At 51.9% G+C, this 25,204-nt stretch overlaps 2 protein-coding genes across 2 annotated transcripts; one reads left to right on the top strand and one right to left on the bottom strand.

Annotated features, from left to right (window-relative positions):
• Window positions 1–367: 367 nt before the first annotated feature.
• On the bottom strand, window positions 368–4,324 carry LOC137847378 (olfactory receptor 14C36-like). The gene is made up of 2 exons (XM_068665657.1): window positions 4,223–4,324; window positions 368–1,351 (listed from the first exon to the last, which is right to left on the bottom strand). The coding sequence occupies exons 1-2, from the start codon at window positions 4,322–4,324 to the stop codon at window positions 368–370; spliced, it is 1,086 nt and encodes a 361-aa protein (XP_068521758.1).
• A 5,281-nt stretch (window positions 4,325–9,605) lies between these two features.
• Window positions 9,606–12,337, top strand: LOC137847377 (olfactory receptor 14A16-like). Its single transcript, XM_068665656.1, has 2 exons — window positions 9,606–9,637; window positions 11,299–12,337. Exons 1-2 carry the CDS (start codon window positions 9,606–9,608, stop codon window positions 12,320–12,322), a joined length of 1,056 nt encoding a protein of 351 aa, XP_068521757.1. The 3' UTR covers window positions 12,323–12,337.
• The last annotated feature ends 12,867 nt before the right edge of the window (window positions 12,338–25,204 follow it).

The raw sequence follows: 25,204 nt of genomic DNA, 5'->3' as shown, positions 1-25,204 counted from the left end.
CAGTCATGCCTATGTACCTCAGTGACCAACAGGTTGCTCCTAAATCCTATGCTTGGTCTCTCCCAAATCCATGCAGCAACATGGGGAACAACTGCACAGCCCTGATTATGGCACAAGCTGTGAAAGAAGAGTGAAGCATTCAGACTGCACTACGAAGATGCTGTTTTATTAAGCAGATACTAAAACAGTCAGTGCTGTCCTACTGTGAGACATGTTTATAGAGCCTCCAGAGTAAACAGAGCGGTATCATTACTCATTACAGACATCTGCAAATGTTTCTCTAAGAACATAAATGGTAATGACATTAAAGATAACAATGAAAATATACATATGAAACAAGGATGAGGCCTTCATGGGGATAGGAAAGTCACTTGTGTGGAAAGAAGGGGAATTTATCACTACACAGAAACATCCATGAAATCATTTGTCTAATGGCACCCTTGAGCTCCTGGTTCCTCATGCTGTAGATGAGGGGGTTCAGTGCTGGAGGCATCACCGAGTACAGAACTGCCACCAGTAGGTCAGAGGATGGGGAGGAAATGCTCAGGGGCTTCAGGTAGGCAAAAATGGCTGTGCTGAGAAAAAGAGAGACCACAGCCAGGTGAGGGAGGCATGTGGAAAAGGCTTTATGCCGTCCCTCCTCGGGAGGCACCCTCAGCACAGCTCTGAAGATCTGTACATAGGAAAAGACAATGAAAGCAAAACATCCAGATGTCAAACAAGCATTAAACAGAAGCACCCAAACTTCCCTGAGATAGGAGTCTGTACATGAGAGCTTGAGGATCTGAGGAATTTCACAGAAGAACTGTTTCACAGCATTGCCTTGGCAGAGGGGTAGAGAAAATGTACTGGCAGTGTGCATCAGAGCATAGAGAACCCCACTGCCCCAGGCAGCTGCTGCCATCTGGGCACAAGCTCTGCTGCCCAGGAGGCTCCCATAGTGCAGGGGCTTGCAGATGGCAACGTAGCGATCATACGCCATGGTGGTGAGAATTGAAAACTCTGCTGATATGAAGAAAACAAACAGAAAGACCTGTGCAACACATCCTGCATAGGAAATGGCCCTGGTGTCCCAGAGGGAATTGGCCATGGCTTTGGGGACAGTGGTGGAGATGCAGCCCAGGTCGAGGAGGGCGAGGTTGAGGAGGAAGAAGTACATGGGGGTGTGGAGGCGGTGGTCGCAGGCTACGGCGCTGAGGATGAGGCCGTTGCCCAGGAGGGCAGCCAGGTAGATGCCCAGGAAGAGTGCGAAGTGCAGGAGCTGCAACTCCCGTGTGACTGCAAATGGCAGGAGGAGGAACTCTGTGATGGAGCTGCTGTTGGATGTTTGCTGCCTGTTGGGTATAGGGATCTGTACAAGTAGTAAAAGATAATGAAAAGTTAGAACAGTCTTCTCTGAGTGAAACCTATACCGTTCCTTGTAGACCCTCCCCCTGCCATACTTACAGGCTTTTCCTTTCTCTCCTGGAATCTTTCAGTTAGCTCCATGACATGATCTTCAGTTTTAAAGTTCACTGCACCATGAGGAGCAGGGAACTCTGCTCCTGGGCTCTTGAGGGAATCAGTCCTGACTCAGTGCAGTGAGTACACGGGAGCACGGCAGCTGGGCAAAGTTTTATATTCAGATTTTGTCAGATGAAATCCTTTCTCACACAGAAGGGCATGTCAGCATCTGCATTCCTGTGCTACAGAATGTAGTTGACAGGAGTTTTAGGGGCAATTTTTTCTACATATCCTCTTCCGCCTCTTTGTGCCCAAGCAGCGTTCTCTACAGTCAGAAATTCTGAGGATTTCTGCTGCACTCACAGTGAATGGTTGTGAGACCTGAGAGGCAAAGGGATTCCCTTTAGCTCAGAGCAGGCTGAGGTGGGCTGGCTGGGCTTGTTCCCAACGGCCATGATCTTGCAGCTTTTGGAGATGGAGGATAATCACATTTCTCTTACCCTGAAAAGAAGCCAGACACTGCTAAGAGAGGAGGAATGCTATCTCACTGCCAATCCCTCAACGCCCAGCCCTTTTCAAGGTACCTGAACAAGATCTCAGCACCATACCTCTTGCCAAGGACACCTAACGTTCATTTCTACAGCCCAATAGCATGTCCTTGCATTTAGCATCTCCTCTACTACGTATGCCTTCCAGATATTACAAACATACTATGGGAAAGATTTCTATCCTCAGGGCAGCTCACAGCTCAAAAGACCAAGAGGGCAGCGACTTTTTTGTTTAAGTGGAAGAGGAAGCTAGGGGTATGTTCAGAGGAAGGGGTCTTCACTGAATGAAAAAAACATGGACTTTTCTGACGAATTAGCCCTCTGATCTCCCTTCCTCTCATTCCTTGATCATATTCCCGCTGACAGAAAGTTTTATTCTGGGAGCTGTTTCCTTGACTCAGGTCTTATTCCTGTTTAAGCTCACAGCCTCAACCCAATCTCTGTGTAGTAGTAATCTTTGCCCTTCAGCAACCTCCTGTATGCAGGGGACTGGCTAGTGGCCTGTGCATGTTTACAGGTGGAAAAGGACCTGTAAAAATGCCTGGATGGGTGCAGCAAAGATGATGCTGTTGCTTTTGATAGGAAGAGGAGAGTCTGAAGGCAGCTTCGGGACAGCTTACAAACCTACTGATCATCAGTACCACAGTTCAGGAGTCTCAGCCATGAGCTCATATTTGGCAGCTCCTTTCCCATTTCTCCATGCTATCCGTCCCCATCCAGAAGAGCAGGTAACTGGCAAGAGGACAGAATATTCCTAATTGGACTTTAAACATGAAAAACTTGCCTGCGAAATGCCACTGGGTGCTGTGTAGCTGTGAGCAGGCTGCCCCAGGCAGCAGCCTCCCACCAGCAGCAGGACCCTGCCCTGCCGGGGGGGCTCCTTCCACCTGCAGCTTCTCCCCGCAGCGCCCTGGGCAGCTCCCCGGGCAGGCTGAGTGCTGAGCCTGGCAGGCGGCAGAGGCCCTGCCACGGCACACAGCCCCTGGGGCACAGCAGGGACCCTGCTCTGCACCACAGCCCTGGACACCCCTTTCAGCATCCTGGCTGCAGAGCCTGCTGCCAGCCTCTGACAAGAGAGCACTCAGGGCCCGACCTTTCTGCATTTTCCTTCTGCCACAGACTTACCCTGTAATGTGCTGCAAGCATTGATTCCCCATCGAGCTTTCAGTATACCCTCAATTCACGCAGCCCATAACCTCTATCTCCCTTCTCTCCCCTCCCAGTGCCAGCTGCAGGCACTGCCCCCAGCCCTGCTGCGCTGTGCAGAGGAGCTGCTCCTGGGCAGAGCTGTTTCTCTGCAGCGCTGCCCGCTTGCCAGGAGCTCCCCTTGGGCCCAGGAGCCCGGCCCAGCTCAGCAGCAGAGGCCCAGCCCAAGGCCTCCCTTGCTCTGCCCCCCACGAGGCTCCCAGCACATGGCCCTGGGGCTGCAGGGGAACCTGCTGGGAAACAGCCTGAAGGAATCCCTGGGCTTCCCTCCCTCCCCTGGGCACACACACTTCTCACCAGCAGTGTCGTTTCTCCTATTGGAAATAAGTGTGCAGAAGGAGAGAATCACCTCTCCATGTCCTATTATTAGGCAGGACACCAAGAAATGGATGGGAGGGAGAGATCTGAGGTCCTCTATCCCTTCAGAAGGAAGCCATTCAGATGAGCATTTTCATACCCAGGCTCTTGGCACAAGGTCTGGGACAAGTCTGAGTTTGGCCCTCGTGCCACAGCTGAGGTGCTGCAGCCCAGATGTGCCCCAATGCCCTCAGCCTGGGGCACAGGCAGGAGGAGCTGGATCCCCGCCTGCTGTCACAGGGCTGGGACATTGATGGAAGAGCTGCTGAGGTGTGGGGGGACAGGTCCCCCAGCTTGGGGTGCTGTGCTGGATGGGGGCAGATTCTTCAGAAGAGACAGACAGCGGTGATCAACAGGGGGTTGCCCTCCATGTGAAGGATCTGTCTGGATGCATGGAGCTCGTCTATGGGATGGGCAGCAGAGTGGGGGAGCCCTTGTGGATGAGGGTCAGAGCAGAGCCAGTCAGGGTGACCTTGTGGTCAGAGGTAGATGCCTGCAGTCAGGCTGAAGAAGCAGACAGTCTTGTGGAAGCCACTGGACTAAGATGAATTCAATGACACCATGTCACCCTGGGGGCTTTTAATCAATCGGACGGTCACAGGAAAGGGACACTGCTGGGTGCAAACATTCCCGAGGTTTCTATGGGTTCTTGGAGACAGCTTCCGTACACAGCTGCCAGATGAGCCGACTAAGGTGATGTTCACCAGCATCAGGGACTTGCAAACAGGAAAACCCGTGTCCTGACACTCCTCCTGCAAAATGCACGTCATAGTCCAGATGCTTTTCAGCACATGGAAAGAGGTGAGGTTTTGGGGCCCAGCCCTACACCCAGCACTGCACAGGCCCACTCACTCATACACCCTGGAAGGCCTGCAGCCCCTCTGTGCCATCCCTGGGGATTTTCAGGGAGCTCCTCCTGCCCCATGGCCAGGGCAGCCAGGCCCAAGCTGCTGCAGTCAGAAAGGCTTGCTGGTCCCATTACTTCCTCATCAGCTGAGATGGAATCTCAGACAAAGAAGAGGCTGTAGTTTGCTTAAATATGCTGAGAGCATGGGGACTGCTTCAGCCGAGAGGCAAAACCCCTCTCATTTATATGCAGGAACATGGTGGAGGCTCCTAGGTCAGTCACAGAAAGGTGTGACATATGTTGGAGAAATAATCCACTAAACACACAAAAATCCACTGCTGAGGGGCAGGCACCTGGAGAGTATTGGCAGATTGACTTTAGCGATCTGCCTAGAAAAGGGGGGCTGAAGTATTTGTTATTCCTAGTGGACTCGTCTGCAGGCTGGCCTCAGGCCTTTACGTGTCGTACCAGGAAGGCGAGAGAAGTAGTACAAGCTGTGGTAAAAGAAAGAATTCCGAGATTTGGGGCACCTTTGGGAACGCCATCGGACAGAGGTCCACAATTGATAGCCAAGTGATTTACTGAAAGAAGCAGACTATTAGGTATTGGTTGGGATCCGCATAGCCCTTACAGACAGACCCCAGTCTAGTGGCAGAGTGGACAGAATGAATCATACTCTCAAGACTCAGGCAAAGCGTGTCAAGAAACTTCAGTGATCTGAAGACAGCTTTTACCTTGTCTTTTGCAAAAGGCCCAGCCCCAGCACAAGCCTCAAACCCCACCTTCCTGGAAGGGCTCCCAAGAGCACAGGCGTGTTGGTGCAGGAACACAGCAGTAACCTCTCCAGCACTCCATTTCCTTTATTCCGTGGCCTTTGTCACCATTTGGACATGTTCCTGGTGGATGGGCCAGGAACCGCTAGGAATGAACTGGGCAGAAGGGAGGTGAGAATTTCTCAGGACAAGAAGGGAAATCTCATAATTCTCGCGAGCTGTCCTGTCTCCTTGCTGCTGAACTAATAAGACTTTAAATGACACGGGCTGATGTCACAGGGGGGATGCCCTGCATCACCAGGATATCGTCACTGGAGCAGTGGCAGTGCTGGCACTTCCTTGCAAGGCCTGGTCCCTGCTGAGCACTGCTTGGGTGCTCCCCACCACTGTCCTTGTGTGGTCAGGAGTGGGGTCAGCAGGCAGCAAGCTTGCACTGGGCGACCCTCACTGACGGGCGGAGGAGCAGGGGCACCTTGCAGAGGAGCTGTGGTTGAAGAGCCAGGGCGGGCATCCCTTGTCCTGAGCTGAGGGCCAGCAGCAAGTGAGATGGAGGGCTGCTGGAGGGTGACCATCACCTCTGATATGGTTTCCCTGTTCCCAGTGCTCCTACACCTCTCCCCCAAGGGTAAGGGTGTCAGGAGTCCCTTCCCACAGGGTGGCCCAGTGGCTGTCAGCTGTACAAAGCTGCAAGTCCTGGGCTAGGGGGGTATTGGTGGTGCTGGACAGAGCTGGTGGCTGCTGCAAGAGACCTGCTGAGAGTCCCGCTGGGCTCAGGGGACAATGTGGCAGCCAGGACTCCTGGGTTCTGATGTTAGGACTGTCCTGCAGCTCCCACAGGCCTCTCAGGACTGTTCCAGAAATACCTGAGTTGGAAATCAAGACTTCCTCTTCTACTGCTCTCCTTCAGGGGAACCTCTCTCCTTTCCCTGCTGTGCAGCCAGCCTGGTAGAGCATGTCCTGGATGCTGAGTTGCCGTCTCTGGGAGGGCAAGTCCCTGATGATGAACCCTTCCCATATCGGTACTGTGGTGGTTTTACCCGGCTATGCAGGTGAACTCCATGGCAAGTGCTCTTAAACTTCTCCACCTACAAGGAAAAGGGGGAGAAAATATTATGAAAAGAGCTCAAGGCTTGAGGTAGAACACGAGGTCACCCACCAAATATCCTCATGGGTACCAATTATCATCACAGGCAAGACAGACTTAGCATAGGCAGATTAATATATTTTATTGCCTATCACTGGTGCACTACAACCTTGAGGAACTACAAGCAAACTAAAAACACCATTCCCCCCATCCAGCCTCCTGTAACTCCTTCTCCTAGGTGGAACAGGAGAATTGGGAATTGCTGTCAGTCCATGACACTGTTTCCACTGCTCCTTGATGGTCAATCTCTGCCCTCTCTGGGTCCCTCCTGTGGGATGCCCTCCTTCCCAAATGAATCCTGAGTGGGGCCATAAAGGGCTCAGATAATGACAGATATGACTGGATCATGTTAAAATAAAGTTGTTATAAGCAATAGATCAGCTTCATAGTTGCTGAACACAATGTTCATTTTTTGTTGGTGTAGTAGTTGTGTTTGGTCTCAGAACTGTGTTGGGTAGCACATTACATATTGTGTGTGTTCCCAGTTGTGCTGTTTATCCTTTGTGGGAGCTGGTTTATGGTTATTAGTTTACTCCACGGCCTAACACTGCCTTATGTTGTGATAAAATTACTGGTCATGAGACAAATCTGGTAGTTGTACTCAGCATTGCTGTCACCTCCATGCTCGAGGAAGGTTCTCTCAGAAACTATTTATAATTAACAGTCTTTACTTTTCACCTTAGGGAGCCAATCTATGGAAATGATGGGGGGGGGGGAAGGGGGGGACACTTCTTCTCCCCACAGCTAGTTATAATAGCTCTTCAAAACTTTGAATCCTTGGGATGTTCAAATCAGCCTGTACATATTGTTATGTGTCCTGAAGGTGTTTCAGGTTTTGTTTAAGGTTAGAGTAAACTATTTCAGAATGCCACACAATGATCTGCCCTGAGGCGGGATAATTATGAGGGGCAGGGTGTGTGGGAGGATATGGGCAGGCACCTAGAACTGTGGGCACCTCCAATGCTTTCTAACTTCACCCCTGAAGAAGTGCAGATTCCAAATAAATAAATAAATAAATAAATAAATAAATAAATAAATAAATAAAAAGGCAGAGTGCTTGAAAAAGGAGTGTCATCACCCTGGCGATTCCAAAGAGAGAGAAATCACTGCAATGTGCTGGGGTTTGGCCTATGCTTACTGAGTTGCAATCTACACAACTCCAATCCCTGCGCCTGGGCCAGAGAAACAACCTGTGCCTCTATCACTCATACATGCATATGAGAAGAAACAGGAGAGACAAAATCAGCTTGCTTAGCTAGGAAATAAGCTCCTGCTCATACGGGGAAGAACGAAGAAGAAAACGAGGCAGGCTACTCCCAAGTAGAGCCATCACAGGAAAAGGTGGATGAAGACAGAGGTAACATAAAAGGAGCAGTAAGCTCCTGAGCACCATACCTTGGGGAGCTGTGAGATGTGTGATTAGATTTCAGCCATTATCTAGGCCAGCACATTGTCACCTGGCTGCTCTGATACGTGGATAACAGGGCCGGTAGCCTGGAATTAGAGGGCAGGGAAAGCAAGCAGCTGGGATCCCTCTCCAGGGAAGGGGGCATTGACAAAGCAATTGGAAAGGGGGCACAAGTCCTCCCTCTCTTGAGGTAACTCCTGTCAGGTGTAAAGGAAAGGTATCCCTTCAAGGAAGATGTTGTATGTCACCCAGGCAAATGGACAACCAGGGAGAGAGGCAGCCCATATCTGATGCAATTGGCCATGCTGGAGGTGATTTATGGTGATTTATGCACATTCAACAGTTTTCTACCTTTCCCGGTGCCTCACAGGATCCTTCAATTGTGGGGTTGCTGAGGCTCGAAGTGCCAGTAGCTACCCAAATGGTGCACCAGTGGCAATATGGCACCACCCAAGATTCCCTGATTCCCATATATATGCTGATTCATCAACTGCAGAGCCAAGGACTGATCAGCAAAATTTGTTCACCTTTAAAAATCCCATAGGGTCAGTGCAAACATGTAATGGAGATCTGAGACTAAGGGTGGAGTATTGTGTCTAGAATGAAGTCACACCAAATTCAATAGATCATCTATAGTCTTCTCTCCTTATAGTCTTAGCTCTAAGAGCATTTAAATGATCTCTTACAGCACCTGAATGCTGCTGTCTGATCCCTTCCTGGGATCATAAGGAGCCAGTACCTTCAGGCCAGAACACTCTCCCTGTACCCTTGGATGCAGGCCCCTAGGTCCCATGGACTGTTAAGGGTGTAGTTTGCAAAATAACCATGGATTTTATCCCCACCCACTACCTGTTGTACACCTGAAGAGTCCTGCCTCAAGGCACAAAGGGCAGGGAGACCTTGCTGGTGAGAGCTGAGGCCCTGTGGAGATGACCGAGACACAACAGCCATTACAGCCAAGGGTGACATAGAAGAGAAAGGAAAAAAGAGAACATTTAAAAGAGAACAGAATAGGTTTAGCTCTCCCTGTGACACATGACTCCTTTTGCTCTGCTGACAGCCTCTGCAGGCTGCCCTGCACATAAGGAGTAGGGACAGGCTCAGTTGTCCTACATGTGGCATCTTCTGCCATTTCAGCTGGCCTGAGGAATGTCCCATCAGACCAAAGGATCAACCTCAAATTTCAGCAGGTATTTCCATCCGAACAGCTCCTGCCTGTCCTCCATCTCCACTAAGGAGCTATTGTGGCTCACTAATTCGCATTAAGGTGCCTATGTTGTGGACACCTGAACTGAGGCCTGAGGAATCCCAGCTCCTGTGGGTCTGTGGCAGGCATGGCAAGGAGCTGAGATCCCTTTCCAGCCCCAGGAATAACAACCAGCATGAGATGCCTTGACTAACTCTGCTGAATTAATTCCTTAAGTGGGGATGAAGGAGATCAGTCCCTGACCCTGATTTCATGTCCAAACTGATACTGGGACAAGATGTGATTGTTACACTTAATTGGTGTTCTGTAAGGAGAAATGACACTGGTGTGAAGAAGTGTGTGTGCCATGGGAGGGCTGGAGCCCCAGGGATCCCTTCAGGCTGTTTCCCAGCAGGTTCCCCTGCAGCCCCAGGGCCATGTGCAGGGAGCCTGGTGGGGGGCAGAGCAAGGGAGGCCTTGGGCTGGGCCTCTGCTGCTGAGCTGGGCCGGGCTCCTGGGCCCAAGGGGAGCTCCTGGCAAGCGGGCAGCGCTGCAGAGAGACAGCTCTGCCCAGGAGCAGCTCCTCTGCACAGTGCAGCAGGGCTGGGGGCACTGCCTGCAGCTGGCACTGGGAGGGGGGAGAAGGGAAAGAGAGGTTACGGGCTGCGTGAATTGTGGGATACTGAAAGCTCAATGGGGAACCAATGCTTGCAGCACATTACAGGGTAAGTCTGTGGCAGAAGGAAAATGCAGAAAGGCCAGGCCCTGAGTGCTCTCTTGTCAGAGGCTGGCAGCAGGCTCTGCAGCCAGGATGCTGAAAGGGGAGGCCAGGGCTGTGGTGCAGAGCAGGGTCCCTGCTGTGCCCCAGGGGCTGTGTGCCGGGGCAGGGCCTCTGCCGCCTGCCACGCTCAGCACTCAGCCTGCCCGGGGAGCTGCCCAGGGCGCTGCGGGGAGAAGCTGCGGATGGAAGGAGCCCCCCCGGCAGGGCAGGGTCCTGCTGCTGGTGGGAGGCTGCTGCCTGGGGCAGCCTGCTCACAGCTCCACAGCACACCAAGGGAATTTCAAAGGGAACTTCACTCTCACCTTCCCTTAGCCTCTCCTTTCAGTTTCTCTTTTTGGTTCAGTGGAAATAGAAAGATATGATGCTATCCTATAAAATCCTGAGAGCCCTAAGGCATCCTAAGGAGGTTACAATGACCCCCAGTAAGTCCCTTCCAGCCCTTCAACCCCTAGAAACCTCCACCACCCCTTGCACAGTGTCAGCAGGGTTGGAGTGACCTGGTCTCTAGGACGTGCCCACAGCAAGCAGCTCCTGGGCAGAGCCCTGCTGCCAGGAGGTGTCTGCAGGGCAGAGCTGAGCACCCAGCTCTGATCGGGTGGGATGTGGGCTGTGAGCTGCAGGCAGGAGGCGTGGGGACAGAGACCCAGCTGCAGGCAGGGACAGCTGCAGGCAGCAGAGCCCTGGTCAGGGAGTGAGAGGGAGCTGCTCCAAGAAACAAGGAAAGGGGACTTTTGAAATTTCTCTGCCATCCCTGCACTGCTGCTGTCTTCCACAGTACAGCCCTTGGTCTCTTCAGCTCCCCCAGCATGGACCACCAGAGATATTGGCATGGGAACTTGTTCATGATTCTTCTTTGGAGTCAGTGATGTAGGGGATAAGTCAGGTGCAGCTCAGAATGCTGCACGTTCCGTCATGCAGATACATGAATTGAGGAGAAGCCTCCATGTCCTGTCATGACATGTAGGGCTGTATGTGGGGCTGTGAATGAGCTTACTCTGTCTTCAGGTCGCATTGTTTTTAGCGCATTCAGAACTTTTCCTGCAAGAGTTCTGCTGGGCTGCAGGCTGCCCCCCTCCAGGGCACAGCTCTGCCATCGCAGCTCTGTGCTATCCATGGAGAAGACACCTGACTGCTAAGGGCGTGTAAATGCTGCTGGAAATCTCTATGTGTTAGCTGCAGTGATCCCTCAGTGTTCTTTGCTACACGTGGAGAACTGAGACCATCCTCAAGGCCACAGGAGAGATTTGCACTTGGAAACTGGATTCCTTTGCTCTGCGCAGTGTGCAGGCTCTTCTCTAAGGGAACACCTGGGTATGATGGTATCTTTGAGCTCAAAGCGGTGCCAGTCCAGGGCAGCTGTAACCAGGACTTTGGGACAGGATAGCTGCCCTTACTCTGCTCTAAGGGACAGAGCCCTTGCCTCTCAGGCAAGATTTCACTTGAGTGCAGCAGTAATGCCAAGGACTTCCAGAGTCCCTTGCTCCCAGTGGCACCCTCTGGTAGCAAAAACCAGAGCTCTACCAAGGAACATGCAGCAGAGGTTTTCCTGAAAGGGAAGCAGCAGTTCTGAGGTTTAACAAGAAACAGAGTAGGTTTTGCTCACAGGGCTGAGCCTAATATTTTGCTGTATTTCCCTCCTCAGACAGGTCCCCATGCCCAGAGGAATCAAATGTCCAACAGCAGCTCCATCAGCGAGTTCCTCCTCCTGGCATTTGCAGACACACGGGAGCTGCAGATCCTGCACTTCACATTCTTCCTGGGCATCTACCTGGCTGCCCTCCTGGGCAACGGCCTCATCCTCACCGCCATAGCTTGTGACCACCGACTCCACACTCCCATGTACTTCTTCCTCCTCAACCTCGCCCTCCTCGACCTGGGCTGCATCTCCACCACTGTCCCCAAAGCCATGGCCAATTCCCTCTGGGACACCAGGGCCATTTCCTATGCAGGATGTGCTGCACAGGTCTTTCTGTTTGTCTTTTTGATGTCAGCAGAGTATTCTCTTCTCACCATCATGGCCTACGACCGCTACGTTGCCATCTGCAAACCCCTGCACTATGGGACCCTCCTGGACAACAGAGCTTGTGCCCAGATAGCAGCAGCTGCCTGGGGTTCTGCTTTTCTCAATGCTGTGCTGCACATTACCAATACATTTTCACTGTCCCTCTGCCAAGGCAATGCTGTGGACCAGTTCTTCTGTGAAATCCCTCAAATCCTCAAGCTCTCCTGTTCACAGTCCTTCCTCAGTGAAGTTTGGGTTCTTATGGGTAATCTTTTCATCGACTTTGGGTGTTTTGTATTCATTGTGCTCTCCTATGTTCAGATCATCAGGGTCGTGCTGAGGATGCCCTCTGAGCAGGGACGGCACAAAGCCTTCTCCATGTGCCTCCCTCACCTGGCTGTGGTCTCCCTGTTTCTCAGCACTGCCATGTTTACCTACCTGAAGCCCCTCTCCATCTCCTCCCCATCTCTGGACCTGGTGGTGGCAGTTCTGTACTCAGTGGTTCCCCCAGCAGTGAACCCCTTCATCTACAGCATGAGAAACCAGGAGCTGAAAGTTGCACTGAACAAAGTGATTTCATTGACATTTTTCACTGCTAGTAAACTTCTCATCTGTCTCCACAACTGACTCACAGTATATTCATGACAGTCCTGTGCATTTTATTATTATTATTATTATTATTGTTATTGTTATTGTTATTGTTATTATTGTTATTATTGTTATTATTGTTATTGTTATTATTATTATTATTATTGTTATTATATTGTTGTTGTTTTTAAGTACCATTGTGATGTTCTGACACACATTTGGCTTTGTCTCATTTAATCTGAAACATCAACCTGCTCTCCTTCTCTGTAGCCTTGATAAAATATGTGTGCCACTGGGTCTGAGCTGACCCCTCATAGTATCTTTTTGGTATGTTGTCTTCTACAGGCAAATGAGATGTCTGCAGTCTCCATGGAGGAAATGTTGAACCAGCAGGCACAGGGAAGGTGGGTCTGGAAAAGGATTCAAGTCATCTTCAGGCACAAGTGATTGGCACAAAGCTGCACCAGAGGCGGTTCAGACTGGACATTAGGAAACATTTCCTCACCATGAGAGTGTCAGACATGTGGTGGTTTTACTCGTGTGGGCAGTCAAGCTCCACCACGGCCACACTCTCATTCCCCCTCCTCAAGTGGAAAAGGGGAGCAAATACAATGAAAAAGGCTCAAGGGTTGAAATAAGGACAGGGGGATCACTCAACAATTACCGTGATGGGCAAAACAGACTCAGAGTAGGGAGATAGTAAGTTTTATTGCCTATTACTAACAAGCTAGAGAAGTGAGAAACACAGGAAAGAAACCAAAAATGCCTCCCCACCATCCACTCTCTTCCACCTCCTCCCCGAGTGGTGCAGGGGAATGAGGGAATGGGGGTTGTGGTCAGACTATAGCACTTTGCCTCTGCCACTGCTTCTTGATCACTCCCATCCCCTGTGCTGTGGGGTCCCTCCCATGGGACGCAGTCGTTGGTGAACCGATCTGGCGTGGGCTTCCCACAGGCAGCAGTTCTTTAAGAACTGCTCCAGATATGGGTCCATACCACAGGGTCCATCCCTCAGCACACTGCTCCAACCTGGGTCCCCCATGGGCAGCAGCTCCTGCCAGGTCACCTGCTCCTGCGTGGGCTCCTCTCCATGGGCTACAGGTCCGGCCCAGAATCTGCTCCAGCAGGGGTACTCCACAGGCCACAGCCTCCATCAGTTCAAGTCCACCTGCTCCACTGTGGTCTCCTCCACATGCTGCAGTGTGGAACCCTGCTCTCCCATGGTACTCCATGGGCTGCAGGGGGACAGCCTGCTTCACCATGGTCCTCACCACAGGCCGCAGAGGACTTTTGGTCCAGCGCCTGGAGCACCTCTCCCCCTCCTTCTTCACTGACCTTGGCGCCTGCAAGGCTATTTCTCGATCCTCTCTCTCTGCCAGCTGCTGTGTGGCAGCATGGTTTTGTTCCTGTTGTTTGTTTTTATTGTTTGTTTTCCCTTTCTTAAATATGCTCTCACAGAGACACAAACATCACTTATTGGCTCGGCTCTGGTCAGCAGCACGGCCCTAACCTGACATGGGGCAGCTTCTAGAGTCTTCTCACAGAAGCAACCCCTATGGCTCCCTGCTACCAAAACCTTGCCACATAAACCCATTAGAGGGGTTCCTCTCATCCTCGAAGAAGTACAACTGCCTGGATTTGTAAAGATACCTGGAAACCTCTAGAGTCCTTGGAAAGGTTCCCTTGTCTTTCTGAGCATCTGACACACATGTTGAACCCAAAGTGAGATCTCAGCAGCTGTGATCCCAGTCCAGCTGGGCCTACTTCCCACCGTGTGGGAAGTAGGCCCAGCCTGCTTGGTCTGCTCATAGCACCACCAGCCCTATGGGCAGCATGGGGAGACAGCCAGGAAGAGCTGGAGAGGCAAGAGGAGGGATGAGGAGAGGTCAGATGGAAGCTGACCTTGTCTAGAAGTTGCCTCAAATACTGGTGTTCATCTCATCCAAGACAAGAACTGGACTGTGGGTACCCTAACTTGTACTCCTCATGCAGAACCACATGCCCATGGCTTCCTGGTATACCACCCGGCCTGAGCAGTGACTGAAGAAGGACTGGTGCCCTAACCTGACAACCTCTTAATGCCCTTGCCCTGTGTGAAGAGAGTCTTGGAAAGCAAGGCTGGGATCCCATGCCAGGGTTTGCATTGATGGAAGCATGAGCCAGAAGCCATGTGAGCTCCCTGCTCTCCTGCTGTACTTGTATGCAGCACATGTCCTTGAGACAATCAGACAGTCTCTCCCAACCCATGTGCTGGCCCTTATCCTAGAGATCACCCCCAGACAAGGTTCTTCAGCTCAGGTCCACCTGGAAGACTGAAAGGGTGCTGCAACCACAGGAGGCCCCAGAAGAGAATCACAGAATCATAGAATGGCTTGGGTTGGAAGGGACTTTAAAGAACACCTAGTTCCAACCCTCCTGCCATGGGCAGGGATGCCATCCACTAGAACAGGTTGCTCAGGGCCTCATGCAAGCTGGTCATGAACACCTCCAGGGATGGGGCATCCACAACTTCTCTGGGCAACCCGTTCCAGTGCCTCGCCATGAAGAATTTCCTCCTAATCTCTACTTTAAATCTCCCACTTTTAGTCTAGTATCAACCCTCTTTGCCCTCTCATTGTCTGCATGAGGAGAAGGTCACTCTCCATCTTTTTTATTGCTCCCTTTAAAAATTGAAAAGCTGCAATGAGGTCACCCCTGAGCCTTCCCTTCTTCAGGCTCAGCATTCCCAGCTCTCTCAGCCTTACTTCTTAGGAGAGGTTTTCCAGCCTACTGACCAGCTTCGTGGCTCTTCTGTGGACCCATTCTAACAGTTCAACATTCTTTTTGTACTGGGGTCCCCAGACATGGATGTAGTACTCCAAGTGGGGCCTCACAAGAGCAGAATAGTTTTTCATAGCTGGTTCCTGAAGTACAGTGGCAACAGCAATGCTGAGTACAACTACCAGATCAGTCTCACATCCAATAATTTTATCATACCATAAGACAATATTACACAGGACAGTAAACAATAACCTTAAACCAGCCCCCAGATGTGGTAAACAGTACCACAAGGAACACTCACAGTTTGTAATGTGCTATCCAACATAGTTCTGACACCAAACAAAACTACAGACACCAGAAGTTCCCCTGAAGCCCATGGAGATGCCCCTGGTGGAGCGGGCTGTCCCCCTGCAGCCCATGGGTCCCATGGTGGAGCAGATCTTGATGCTGCAGCCTGTGTAGGAGCTCCCAGTGGAGTAGGTGGATATGGCCTGGAGGAGGCTACAGCACACGGAGAGCTATCGCTGAAGAAAACTCCAAATCCTGGGACCCCAAATAACCTCTCAAGAAAAAACTACTTCCCTTTTTTCTATTTGAAGGGGGAGGGAGGGAATGGTGGTGGAGGAGCCCACCTGCATAGCAGGGTAAATCTGCCACAGTATGGGCACGGGAAGTGTTCAGCACCAGAGCTGTGGCCATCCACAGATGGCATCTCAGCATCCAGGACATGCTCTGCCAGCCTGGCTGCACAGAAGAGAAGGAGCAGAGGTTCCCCTGAAGGACAGGAGGACAAGGGGAAGGTTTGATTTCCAACAGAGGCTTTTCTGGCACATTCCTGAGAGGCCTGTGGGAGCTGCAGGCCACAACAGTGTCTGGGACACCGAACGTCCTTCCTCCCAGAGATTGCAGAACCCAAAGAGGAACCAGCTCCCAGGGAAAATTTGCCCTGGATTGTCCCCATCACAAGGAGGCTGAGCCATTCCCAGAGGAGCCATGGGGCTCAGGACAGCCCTAACATCGGGACCCAGGAATCTTGACTGCCACATTGTCCACTGAGCCCAGTGGGACACTCAGGCAGGGCTCTTGCAGCAGACACCAGCTCTGTCCAGCCTCCCCCCAAAGCCCAGAAATTGCAGCTTTGGACAGCTGTCAACCCCTTTGACAAATCTTGGAAAGGGGTTCCTGACACCCTCACCTTTGGAGGAGAGCTGCAGGAGCACCTGGAACATGGAAGTCATGTCAGAGGCAATGGTCACCCTCCAGCAGCCCTCCATCTCGCTTGCTGCTGGCCTTCAGCTCAGGACAAGGGATGCCCACCCTGGCTCCTAAACCACAGCCCCTCTGCAAGGTGCCCCTGCTCCTCCGCCCGTCAGTGAGGGTCGCCCAGTGCAAACTTGCTGCCTGCTGACCCCACTCCTGGCCACAGAAGGACAGCGCTGGGGAGCACCCAAGCAGTGCCCAGCAGGGACCAGGCCTTGCAGGGAAGTGCCGGCACTGCAGTGACGATATCCTGGTGATGCAGTGCACCCCCTGTGACATCAGCCCATGTCATTTGAAGGCCTGTGAGGTCAGCAGCATGGAGATGGCACAGCCTAGGAGAGAGACGAGAGATTTCCCTTCTTGTCATGAGAAACAGTCACTTCCTTCTGCCCAATTCTTTTCCACAGGATCCTGACAAATTTACCAGGAACATCTCCAAATGGTGACAAAGGCCATGGAATGTAGTAAATGGAGCAATGCAGAAGGAACCGCTGTCCCCCTGCTCCAACATGTTTCTGCTGTTGGGAACCCTTCCAGGAGGGTTGGTTTTGAGGCTTGTCCTGGGGCTGGGCTTTTTTCAAAAGATGAGCGTTATGCACCTGGGATGCAGCAGCCCCTCACGATGCCTGAACTCCTCTTCTGCACCAGTCTGGGCTCTCTCTTGTAGCTTGACCAAGTCTCTCATTTCTGGAGGATTGTGGTATTCTGAAGGCCAGACTACCGCCCTTGACTGTGCTGCACAGAGATACACGTGGTCCTGTGTCTATGCTGCCAGTGCACACTGCTGGGTCATGTCAACCTGGTCATGGTGTCCGGGGCATGAGCTGCCATGTCTGCAACCAAAGCCCCAGAAGAGGAGAGGTGCATCTCTGTGGGCATGCTCCCCTTGCCTCTTGCATGACAGAGGGGTTGCCAGTGACTGGCCATCTGTGCCCATCCCTGGGGGCTCTGCACAGCTGGATGAGGCGCTCTGAGGGTTTTCTCTGACTCTTTGTCTTCCTCAGAGTGAGGAAGACACTGTGGTATTTCCCCACATTTCTCCACCTGTTCATCCTGTTCCTGCTATAGTGTTCAGGCTCCCTAGGGATGGGGGATTCAGGCACAGTTCCAAAAATGACCCTGAACATCCTGCCACAGATGTGTCAGCACAGCAATGAGGTGTTCCATCACCCATCTGACTTGTGGAGCCACAGTCAATGCAGTGCAAGGGGGTGTGCAATGTGCCAACTATCCTCACACAAGATGTAGAGTGCCTTGTGCCTTTCTCCTGGGATCATAATGAACCAGAACATCCTGGCCACAACCAAGATTTCTTCAATGAAAGCCCTACTGTCCCATGCACTATAGGGATGTAGTTTGCAAAGCACCAGTGATTTTATTCCCACCCAGCACCTCTTCTACCCAGGCAGAGTCTTGTGTCAGGGCATAAAAGGCAGACAGACCTTGCTGGTGTTGGATGAGGCCATTTGGACATGTCCATGACAAACTAATTCTCAGAGAAGATGTGATTGTTACACTCAATTGGTTTTCTGCTCAGAGAAATGACTCTGCTGTTAAGAAGTGTGTGTGCCCAGGGATTCCTTCAGGCTGTTTGCCAGCAGGTTCCCCTGTAGCCCTATGTGCAGGGAGCCTTGTGGGGGGCAGAGCAAGGGAGCCCTTGGGCTGGGCCTCTGCTGCTGAGCTGGGCCGGGCTCCTGGGCCCAAGGGGAGCTCCTGGCAAGTGGGCAGCGCTGCAGAGAGACAGCTCTGCCCAGGAGCAGCTCCTCCGCACAACGCAGCAGGGCTGGGGGCACTGCCTGCAGAGACACAGTGCTTAAAGGCAGGCAGAAGTGGCAGCATGCCCAGAGCTCCCTGCGGGAGAAGACTTCCCAGCCCTGCACCCGGTAAGTCTCTGGCTGGAGGGCAATGCAGCCACAGTTCCTGGAGGCAGGAGAAGCCGGGGGTGCAGGCAGGGGTGTCCAGGGCTGTGGTGCAGAGCAGGGTCCCTGCTGTGCCCCAGGGGCTGTGTGCCGGGGCAGGGCCTCTGCCGCCTGCCAGGCTCAGCACTCAGCCTGTCCGGGGAGCTGCCCAGGGCACTGCGGGGAGAAGCTGCGGGTGGAAGGAGTCCCCCTGGCAGGGCAGGGTCCTGCTGCTGGTGGGAGGCTGCTGCCTGGGGCAGCCTGCTCACAGATCCACAGAACACCAAGATAATTTCACTCTCATCTTTCCTTAGCTTCTCTTTTCAATTTCTCTTTTAGGCTCAGTGGAAATAGATATATATGATGTTATTTTCTAGAAAGCCTAACATTCCTAAGGCATCCTGAGGACATTACAAGGACCCTCAGTAAGTCCCTTTCCTTCCCTTCAGCCCCTAGAAAGCTCCACCACCACCCCTTGCATAGTGTCAGCAGGGTCGTTGTGACCTGGTCTCTAGGACCTGCCCCCAGCGAGCTGCCCCTGGGTAGAGACCTGCTGCCAGGAGGTGTCTGCAGGGCAGAGCTGAGCACCCAGCAGGTGGGATGGGGGCTGTGAGCTGCAGGCAAGAGGTGTGGAGACAGAGACCCAGCTGCAGGCAGGGACAGCTGCAGGCAGCACATCCATGGGCAGGGGGTGGGATGGAGCTGCTCCCAGTATCTCCATGGCAGAGGCGATTTGGGCACCTCCCTGCCATCCCTGCACTGCTGATGCCTTCATAATATAGCCCCCTGGACTCTTCCCCTCCCCAAGTATAGAGGTCTAGACATAATTGCATGGGAACTTGTTCATGAGTCGCCTTTGGAGTCAGCGATGTAATTCAGGTGCAGCTCAGACACGGAGCCTGCACGTTCTGCCATGCAGATATGTTAATGGAGGGAAAGGATCCATGTCCCCTCCTGATGTGTAGGGTTGTGGAAATGCTGTGTGTGGGGCTGTGAATGAGCTGTCTCTGTGTTCAGGTCACGCCATGTTTAGGGCATTCCACTCTTTTCCTGCAAGGGTTCTGCTGGGCTGCAGGCTGTCCTCCACTAGGGCACAGCTCTGCCATAGCAGCTCTGTGCTATCCATGGAGAAGACATGTGAGAGATAAAGGCATGGAAATGCTACTGGACATCTCAACCAGGTCAGCTGCAATGATCTGTCTGTCTGTTGATACATGGGGAGAACTGAGACAACCCCCAATATCAGGAGTTTGGAGATCTGCACATTGAAATTGGATTATTTTGACCTCAGCACATTCTTCCAAGGTTTGTACAAGAAATCGAGTTTTCCTCAAAGAATCTGGCATAATATTTTGCTATATTTTCCTCCCCAGACAGGTCCCCATGCCCAAAGGACTCAAATGTCCAACAGCAGCTCCATCAGCGAGTTCCTCCTCCTGGCATTCGCAGACATGCGTGAGCTGCAGCTCCTGCACTTCGCATTCTTCCTGGGCATCTACCTGGCTGCCCTCCTGAGCAACGGCCTCATCCTCACTGCCGTAGCCTGTGACCGCCGCCTCCACACTCCCATGTACTTCTTCCTCCTCAGCCTCACCCTCCTTGACCTGGGCTGCATCTCCACCACTGTCCCCAAAGCCATGGCCAATTCCCTCTGGGACACCAGGGCCATTTCCTACTCGGGGTGTGTTGCACAGGTCTTTCTCATTGTGTTTTTGTTTTCAGCAGAGTATTCTCTTCTCACCATCATGGCCTATGACCGCTACATTGCCATCTGCAAGCCCCTGCACTACGGGACCCTCCTGGACAACAGAACTTGTGCCCAGATGGCAGCAGCTGCCTGGGGCAGCGGGGTTCTCACTGGTGTGCTGCACTCGGCCAATACATTTTCCCTGCCCCTCTGCCAAGGCAATGCTGTGGACCAGTTCTTCTGTGAAATCCCACAGATTCTGAAGCTTTCCTGTTCACAGTCCTTGCTCAGTGAAGTTTGGGTTCTTGTGGGTAATGTTTTCGTCGACTTTGGATGTTTTATATTCATTGTGCTCTCCTATGTTCAGATCATCAAGGCCGTGCTGAGGATGCCCTCTGAGCAGGGACGGCACAAAGCCTTTTCCACATGCCTACCTCACCTGGCCGTGGTCTCCCTGTTTCTCAGCACTTCTATGTTTACCTACCTGAAGCCTTTTTCCATCTCCTCCCCATCTCTGGACCTGGTTGTGGCAGTTCTGTACTCAGTGGTGCCCTCAACAGTCAACCCCTTTATCTACAGCATGAGAAACCAGGAGCTGAAAGTTGCACTGAACAAAGTGATTTCATTGACATTTTTCACTGATGGTAAACTTCTCATCTGTCTCCACAACTGACTGACAGTATACTCATGACACTCCTGTGCATTTCTCCTTCTCCTTCTCCTTCTCCTTCTCCTTCTCCTTCTCCTTCTCCTTCTCCTTCTCCTTCTCCTTCTCCTTCTCCTTCTCCTTCTCCTTCTCCTTCTCCTTCTCCTTCTCCTTCTCCTCCTCCTCCTCCTCCTCCTCCTCCTCCTCCTCCTCCTCCTCCTCCTCCTCCTCCTCCTCCTCCTCCTCCTCCTCCTCCTCCTCCTCCTCCTCCTCCTCCTCCTTCTCCTTCTCCTTCTCCTTCTCCTTCTCCTTCTCCTTCTCCTTCTCCTTCTCCTTCTCCTTCTTTCTTCTTCTTCTTTTATTTTTTTAACATTATATTGTTGTTGTTTTTTTTTTTTAAGTACCATTGTAATGTTCCTACAGACATTTGGCTTTGTCTTATTTCATCTGAAACATCAACCTGCTCTCTTTCTCTGTAGCCCCGATAAAATATGTGTGCCACTGGGACTGAGCTGACTCTCTCATAGTGTCTTTTTGGTATGTTGGCTTCTACAGGCAAATGAGATGTCTGCAGTCTCCATGGAGGTAATGCGGACCCAGCAGGCACAGGGAAGGTGGGTCTGGAAAAGGATTCAAGTCATCCTCAGGCACAAAGGAGTGGCACAAAGCTGCACCAGGGGTGGTTCAGTCTGGACATTAGGAAAAATTTCTTTAACATGAGGGTGGTCAGACAATAAAGACTATCTCTACACCCACAGTGTCTTCGAGCAGGGTGTCCCAGGGCACAGATTCAGCCCAGCTTGTAGCATGAACAAAAAGGAGAAACTGCCCGAGAAAGCTACCACCAGCCCCAGCCCCTCATGGTTCCCAGCACCAGCCTTCCACCTCAGTCTGGGGAGGGCCAATCACTGAAATGTGAGCACTCCCATCCTCCTGCTGGGCTCAGGGCCTGTACCGGGGGAACGGCCAGCCCAGCCTGGTCCCTCTCCAGGCCCAGGGCCCAGCCAGCCCCAGGGCAGGGCTGTCTGTGAACCCCTGTGAGGGACATGCTGGGGTTGGGGCAGGGCTGGGTGAAGGGGGGAGGCTGTTAAAGCAGGAGGGCAGTGAGGGCCAGGGCAGTGAGGGCTGGCAGGGGGCTGTGCTGGGGGAACATTTCCTTATGGACAGGGTGAGAGAATACAAGTAAACATCTCATGGCTTGAGGTAAGGGGCAGGAAATCATTCACAATTACTGTCACAGCAAGACAGACTTAGCTTGGGGAGAATTAATGTCATTTAATGCGAATTAATAAGAATCTAGAGCAGTAACAAAAGCCAACAAAAACCATCCTCCACCCCACTTCCTCAACCTCCTCCCCACCGAGCGATGTGTGGGGCTGGGCAATGAGGGGTGTTTTCCATCCATAACACTTCATCTCCATGTTCACCCTCCTGCACCCTCCCTCCCATGGGATGCATGAATTCTCTTCCCAAAATGATCCAACATGAGTTTTCCACAGACTGCAGTTCTTAAGATGTTATCCAACATGGATCTGTACAGAGCTGGGGAAAGGCCTTCGGAAGTGGTCTGCTCCAGTGTCAACTCCTCCCTATGGGCTGCAGATCCCACTAGAAAACTTGGTCCCGTGTGAGCTCCTCTCTAGTGGCTGCAGCCTCCTTCAGGCCACATCTACCTGCTCCACATGGGCTCCTCCACAGGCTGCAGGGGAACTTCTGCTCTGGCACCTGGAGCACATCCTGCCCTCCTTCTGCACTGAACTTGGTGTCTACAGGGCTGCTTCTCTCACATTTTCTCACTCCTCTGCCAGGAAATTATGACAAAGAGACACAACCAGCATTGCTCATTGGCTCAGGTTTGGCCAGCAGCCGACAGGTTCCTTTTCAGGCTGGAGGGACTGGCTCTGATCTGAAATGGGGCAGCTCATCCTTAAATACGGGAAATGCCCTTGCAGGATAGGCTGCTTTGAAGTAGCAGGTCTACCATTGCAGCCTGGGAACAGTACATTGCTAGTTATAATTAGAAAAGAGAAAAGGCAGTAAGATGGAAGCTTGTGCCATTTGAACCACGTGGTCTGCCTGATGTTATTCACAGGATCACCTAGAGAAACAGATGAGAAGGTAAAGAATGCACAGAAGTGTGTGCCTTGTGCACACATCTCTGTGTGTGTGAGATTGTGTGTTTGTGTGCTTGTGCATACACTTGTGTGTATTTGTCTGAGTCCACAAGAGGGCTGAGACTTCTGGGGCAATTTCTCCAGGCTCCTGATGCTTGCAGGAGCTGGGCTGGACCTTAGGACTGAGGCACATTCTTTGAGGACCCCACAGACATTGGGAAAGTGAAAGGGGCGTTAGCATGTCATCAATATGCTCCCTTTTCCAGTGCAGCATGCAGAGGCATCTAGTCATGGACAAGATCAAGGGGAGGACTCGTCCTTCCTGCAGTCACAGCTGCACTCCCAGAGTCCACAAAAACATCACACACAAGCACCCACCTATGGGAGCTCAGTTTGGAAGCCTGTGGTATCTGCTAGTCACAAAAATAAAGTAGCTAATAGAAAAATGCAAGATAAGGTACAAGACAAGTAGCACAAGGTCGAAGAAGAAGCATCAATTGAGGAGTTGAGAAAACAACCAGCACAAGCGGTCCGCATGACAACAAATCAACGAGTGGAATAAGAGTGTGATAGTTGCATGAACACTAGTATAGCCACCAATGAGCGAGCTTGCCTGGTAGCATAACTGGCACGTGCAGAGATGCTAAGGGTATAAATGCAAGAATGTATACTCAATAAATGCTTCAGTTGCACACCAGCCTGGAGTCATGTGATAAATTCCCTTCGCCCACCAAGGAAGGACTGTGAGCAGGAGAGTTTAAGGATTGTTCTGGTTTCAGCTAGGATAGAGTTAGTTTTCCTCCTTGTAGCTGGTATGGTGCTGTGTTTTGTATTTAGGATGAGAATAATGTTTTAATTGTTGCAGGGCACTGCTTACACCAGGCCAAGGACTTTTCAGCTTCTTGCTCTGTCCTGCCAGCGGGCAAGCTGGAAGTGCAGCAGGAGCTGGGAGGGTACAGAACCAGGACAGCTGACCCAAAGTGGCCACAGGGGTATTCCATACCATATGATGTCATTCTCAACAATTATGGGGGGGGGGGGGGGGGGGGGGAAGGAATGGCCAGAGTGGGGGGTGGGCTGCTCAGGGATAGGCTTAGCATTGGTCAGCAGGTGGTGAGCAATTTCATTGTGCATCTCTTCGTTTGTACATATAAGTATTTTCCTTTATTTTCTGTCCTAATAAACTGTCTTTATCTCAACCCATAGGCTTCATTTTTTTTCTGATTCTCTCCCCCATCTCAGAGAGGGAGGGTGGAAGGTGAGTGAATGGCTGTGTGGTGCTTAGCTGCTGGCCGGGTTAAACCACAACAAGGATCTGTAGGATTTCACAGAAAAACTGGTTCACAGCATTGCCTTGGGGTGGAACCAAACTGAGGGCTTGCTGATGACTTCTGGGCTATTGTTCAGCACATAGGCTGGGGGAGACTCTCACATGGACATGTGATGGACTTAGACTGAGGAACAGAAGCAAACTGATATGGCTGCTGTGTCATGCTTGCATCAGTGGAAGCCCTGGCACAGGGCCCCAGACTTGGCTTTCGATGCCACCCTTCAGGAAAGATTATGGAGTTATGAGATGCAGAATAGAGGGCACCAGTCCTTTTTCAGCCACTTCCCAACCTAGTACAGCACCAGGAAACTGTGGACTTCTGGTTCATCTTCTACTCTAACTCATGAGCACGCATTAGGGTACCCACAGTCCAGACCTAGTCTTGGGATTAGGTTAACAACAGTATTTCAGACAACTTCCAGCCAAGGCCAACTCCCATTTGATCTCTCCCCATGTGTCCTCTGATCTGTCCAGCTCTTCCTGGCCACCTCCCATGCTCCCCACATGTCCCTGGGCTGGTGGCACTATTAGCAGACCAAGCAGGCTGTGGTGCCCCAGAGGTGACTGCACATGGGCTGAGCTGCACAGCGTGGGAAGTAAATCCAGCTGGGTTGGGATCAGTGCTGCTAATCCCACTTATTATGGTCTGTCATTCTGGCAGGTGCTCAGAAAGAGCAGGGAACATTGCCAAGGACACTAGGGGTTTCCCGGTGTCTTTCTAGATCCAGCTGGTGATAACTTTGTAAGGGTGACATTAATCTCTCTGCAACCTCCCTTCCCTGTGCATGCTGGTACTCCACAGAATCCCACAGGAATTGTGACAAGATCTTGGGCATTTTCTCTCTTTTTTGGCCTCCAGTCACTGCCTGCCCTGGGCACATGCTGCCCATGGAGAACACCTGGCCTCTCCACACAGCTCAACGTTCGTGTCCTGGAGGCTGTCCTCTGCCCTGCCACATTTGGGACGGTCATGGCTCTGTATCTCAGTGACCTTTCACCATCTCCACTGTCATCAGACACCAACAGGCTGCTCCTAAATCCTACCTGTGGTCTCTCACAGCTCACACAATGACCTATTTCTCTCCCAGATCCATGCAGCAACAGGCCTTCCAGGGAGCAGCTACACAGCCCTGATCTTGGCACCAGCTTTGAAAGACTAGCCAAATCTTCAGGCAGTGCACTGGGGACACCCCATTTTATTACACAGATGAGTCAGTGATGATGTG

Source organism: Anas acuta, chromosome W (assembly GCF_963932015.1).
Source record: "Anas acuta chromosome W, bAnaAcu1.1, whole genome shotgun sequence".
Classification (NCBI taxonomy): Eukaryota; Metazoa; Chordata; class Aves; order Anseriformes; family Anatidae; genus Anas; species Anas acuta.
This window is presented reverse-complemented; position numbering and strand designations above follow the sequence as displayed.

Coding starts and splice junctions, on each gene's coding strand:
- LOC137847377 (XM_068665656.1), top strand. CDS start 9,606: ATGGGGAACCAATGCTTGCAGCACATTACAGG. Junction 9,638..11,298: donor TGCTTGCAGCACATTACAGG/GTAAGTCTGTGG, acceptor TTTTGCTCACAG/GGCTGAGCCTAATATTTTGC.
- LOC137847378 (XM_068665657.1), bottom strand. CDS start 4,324: ATGACGTGCATTTTGCAGGAGGAGTGTCAGGACACGGGTTTTCCTGTT. Junction 1,352..4,222: donor TCGGCTCATCTGGCAGCTGT/GTACGGAAGCTG, acceptor CTACTTGTACAG/ATCCCTATACCCAACAGGCA.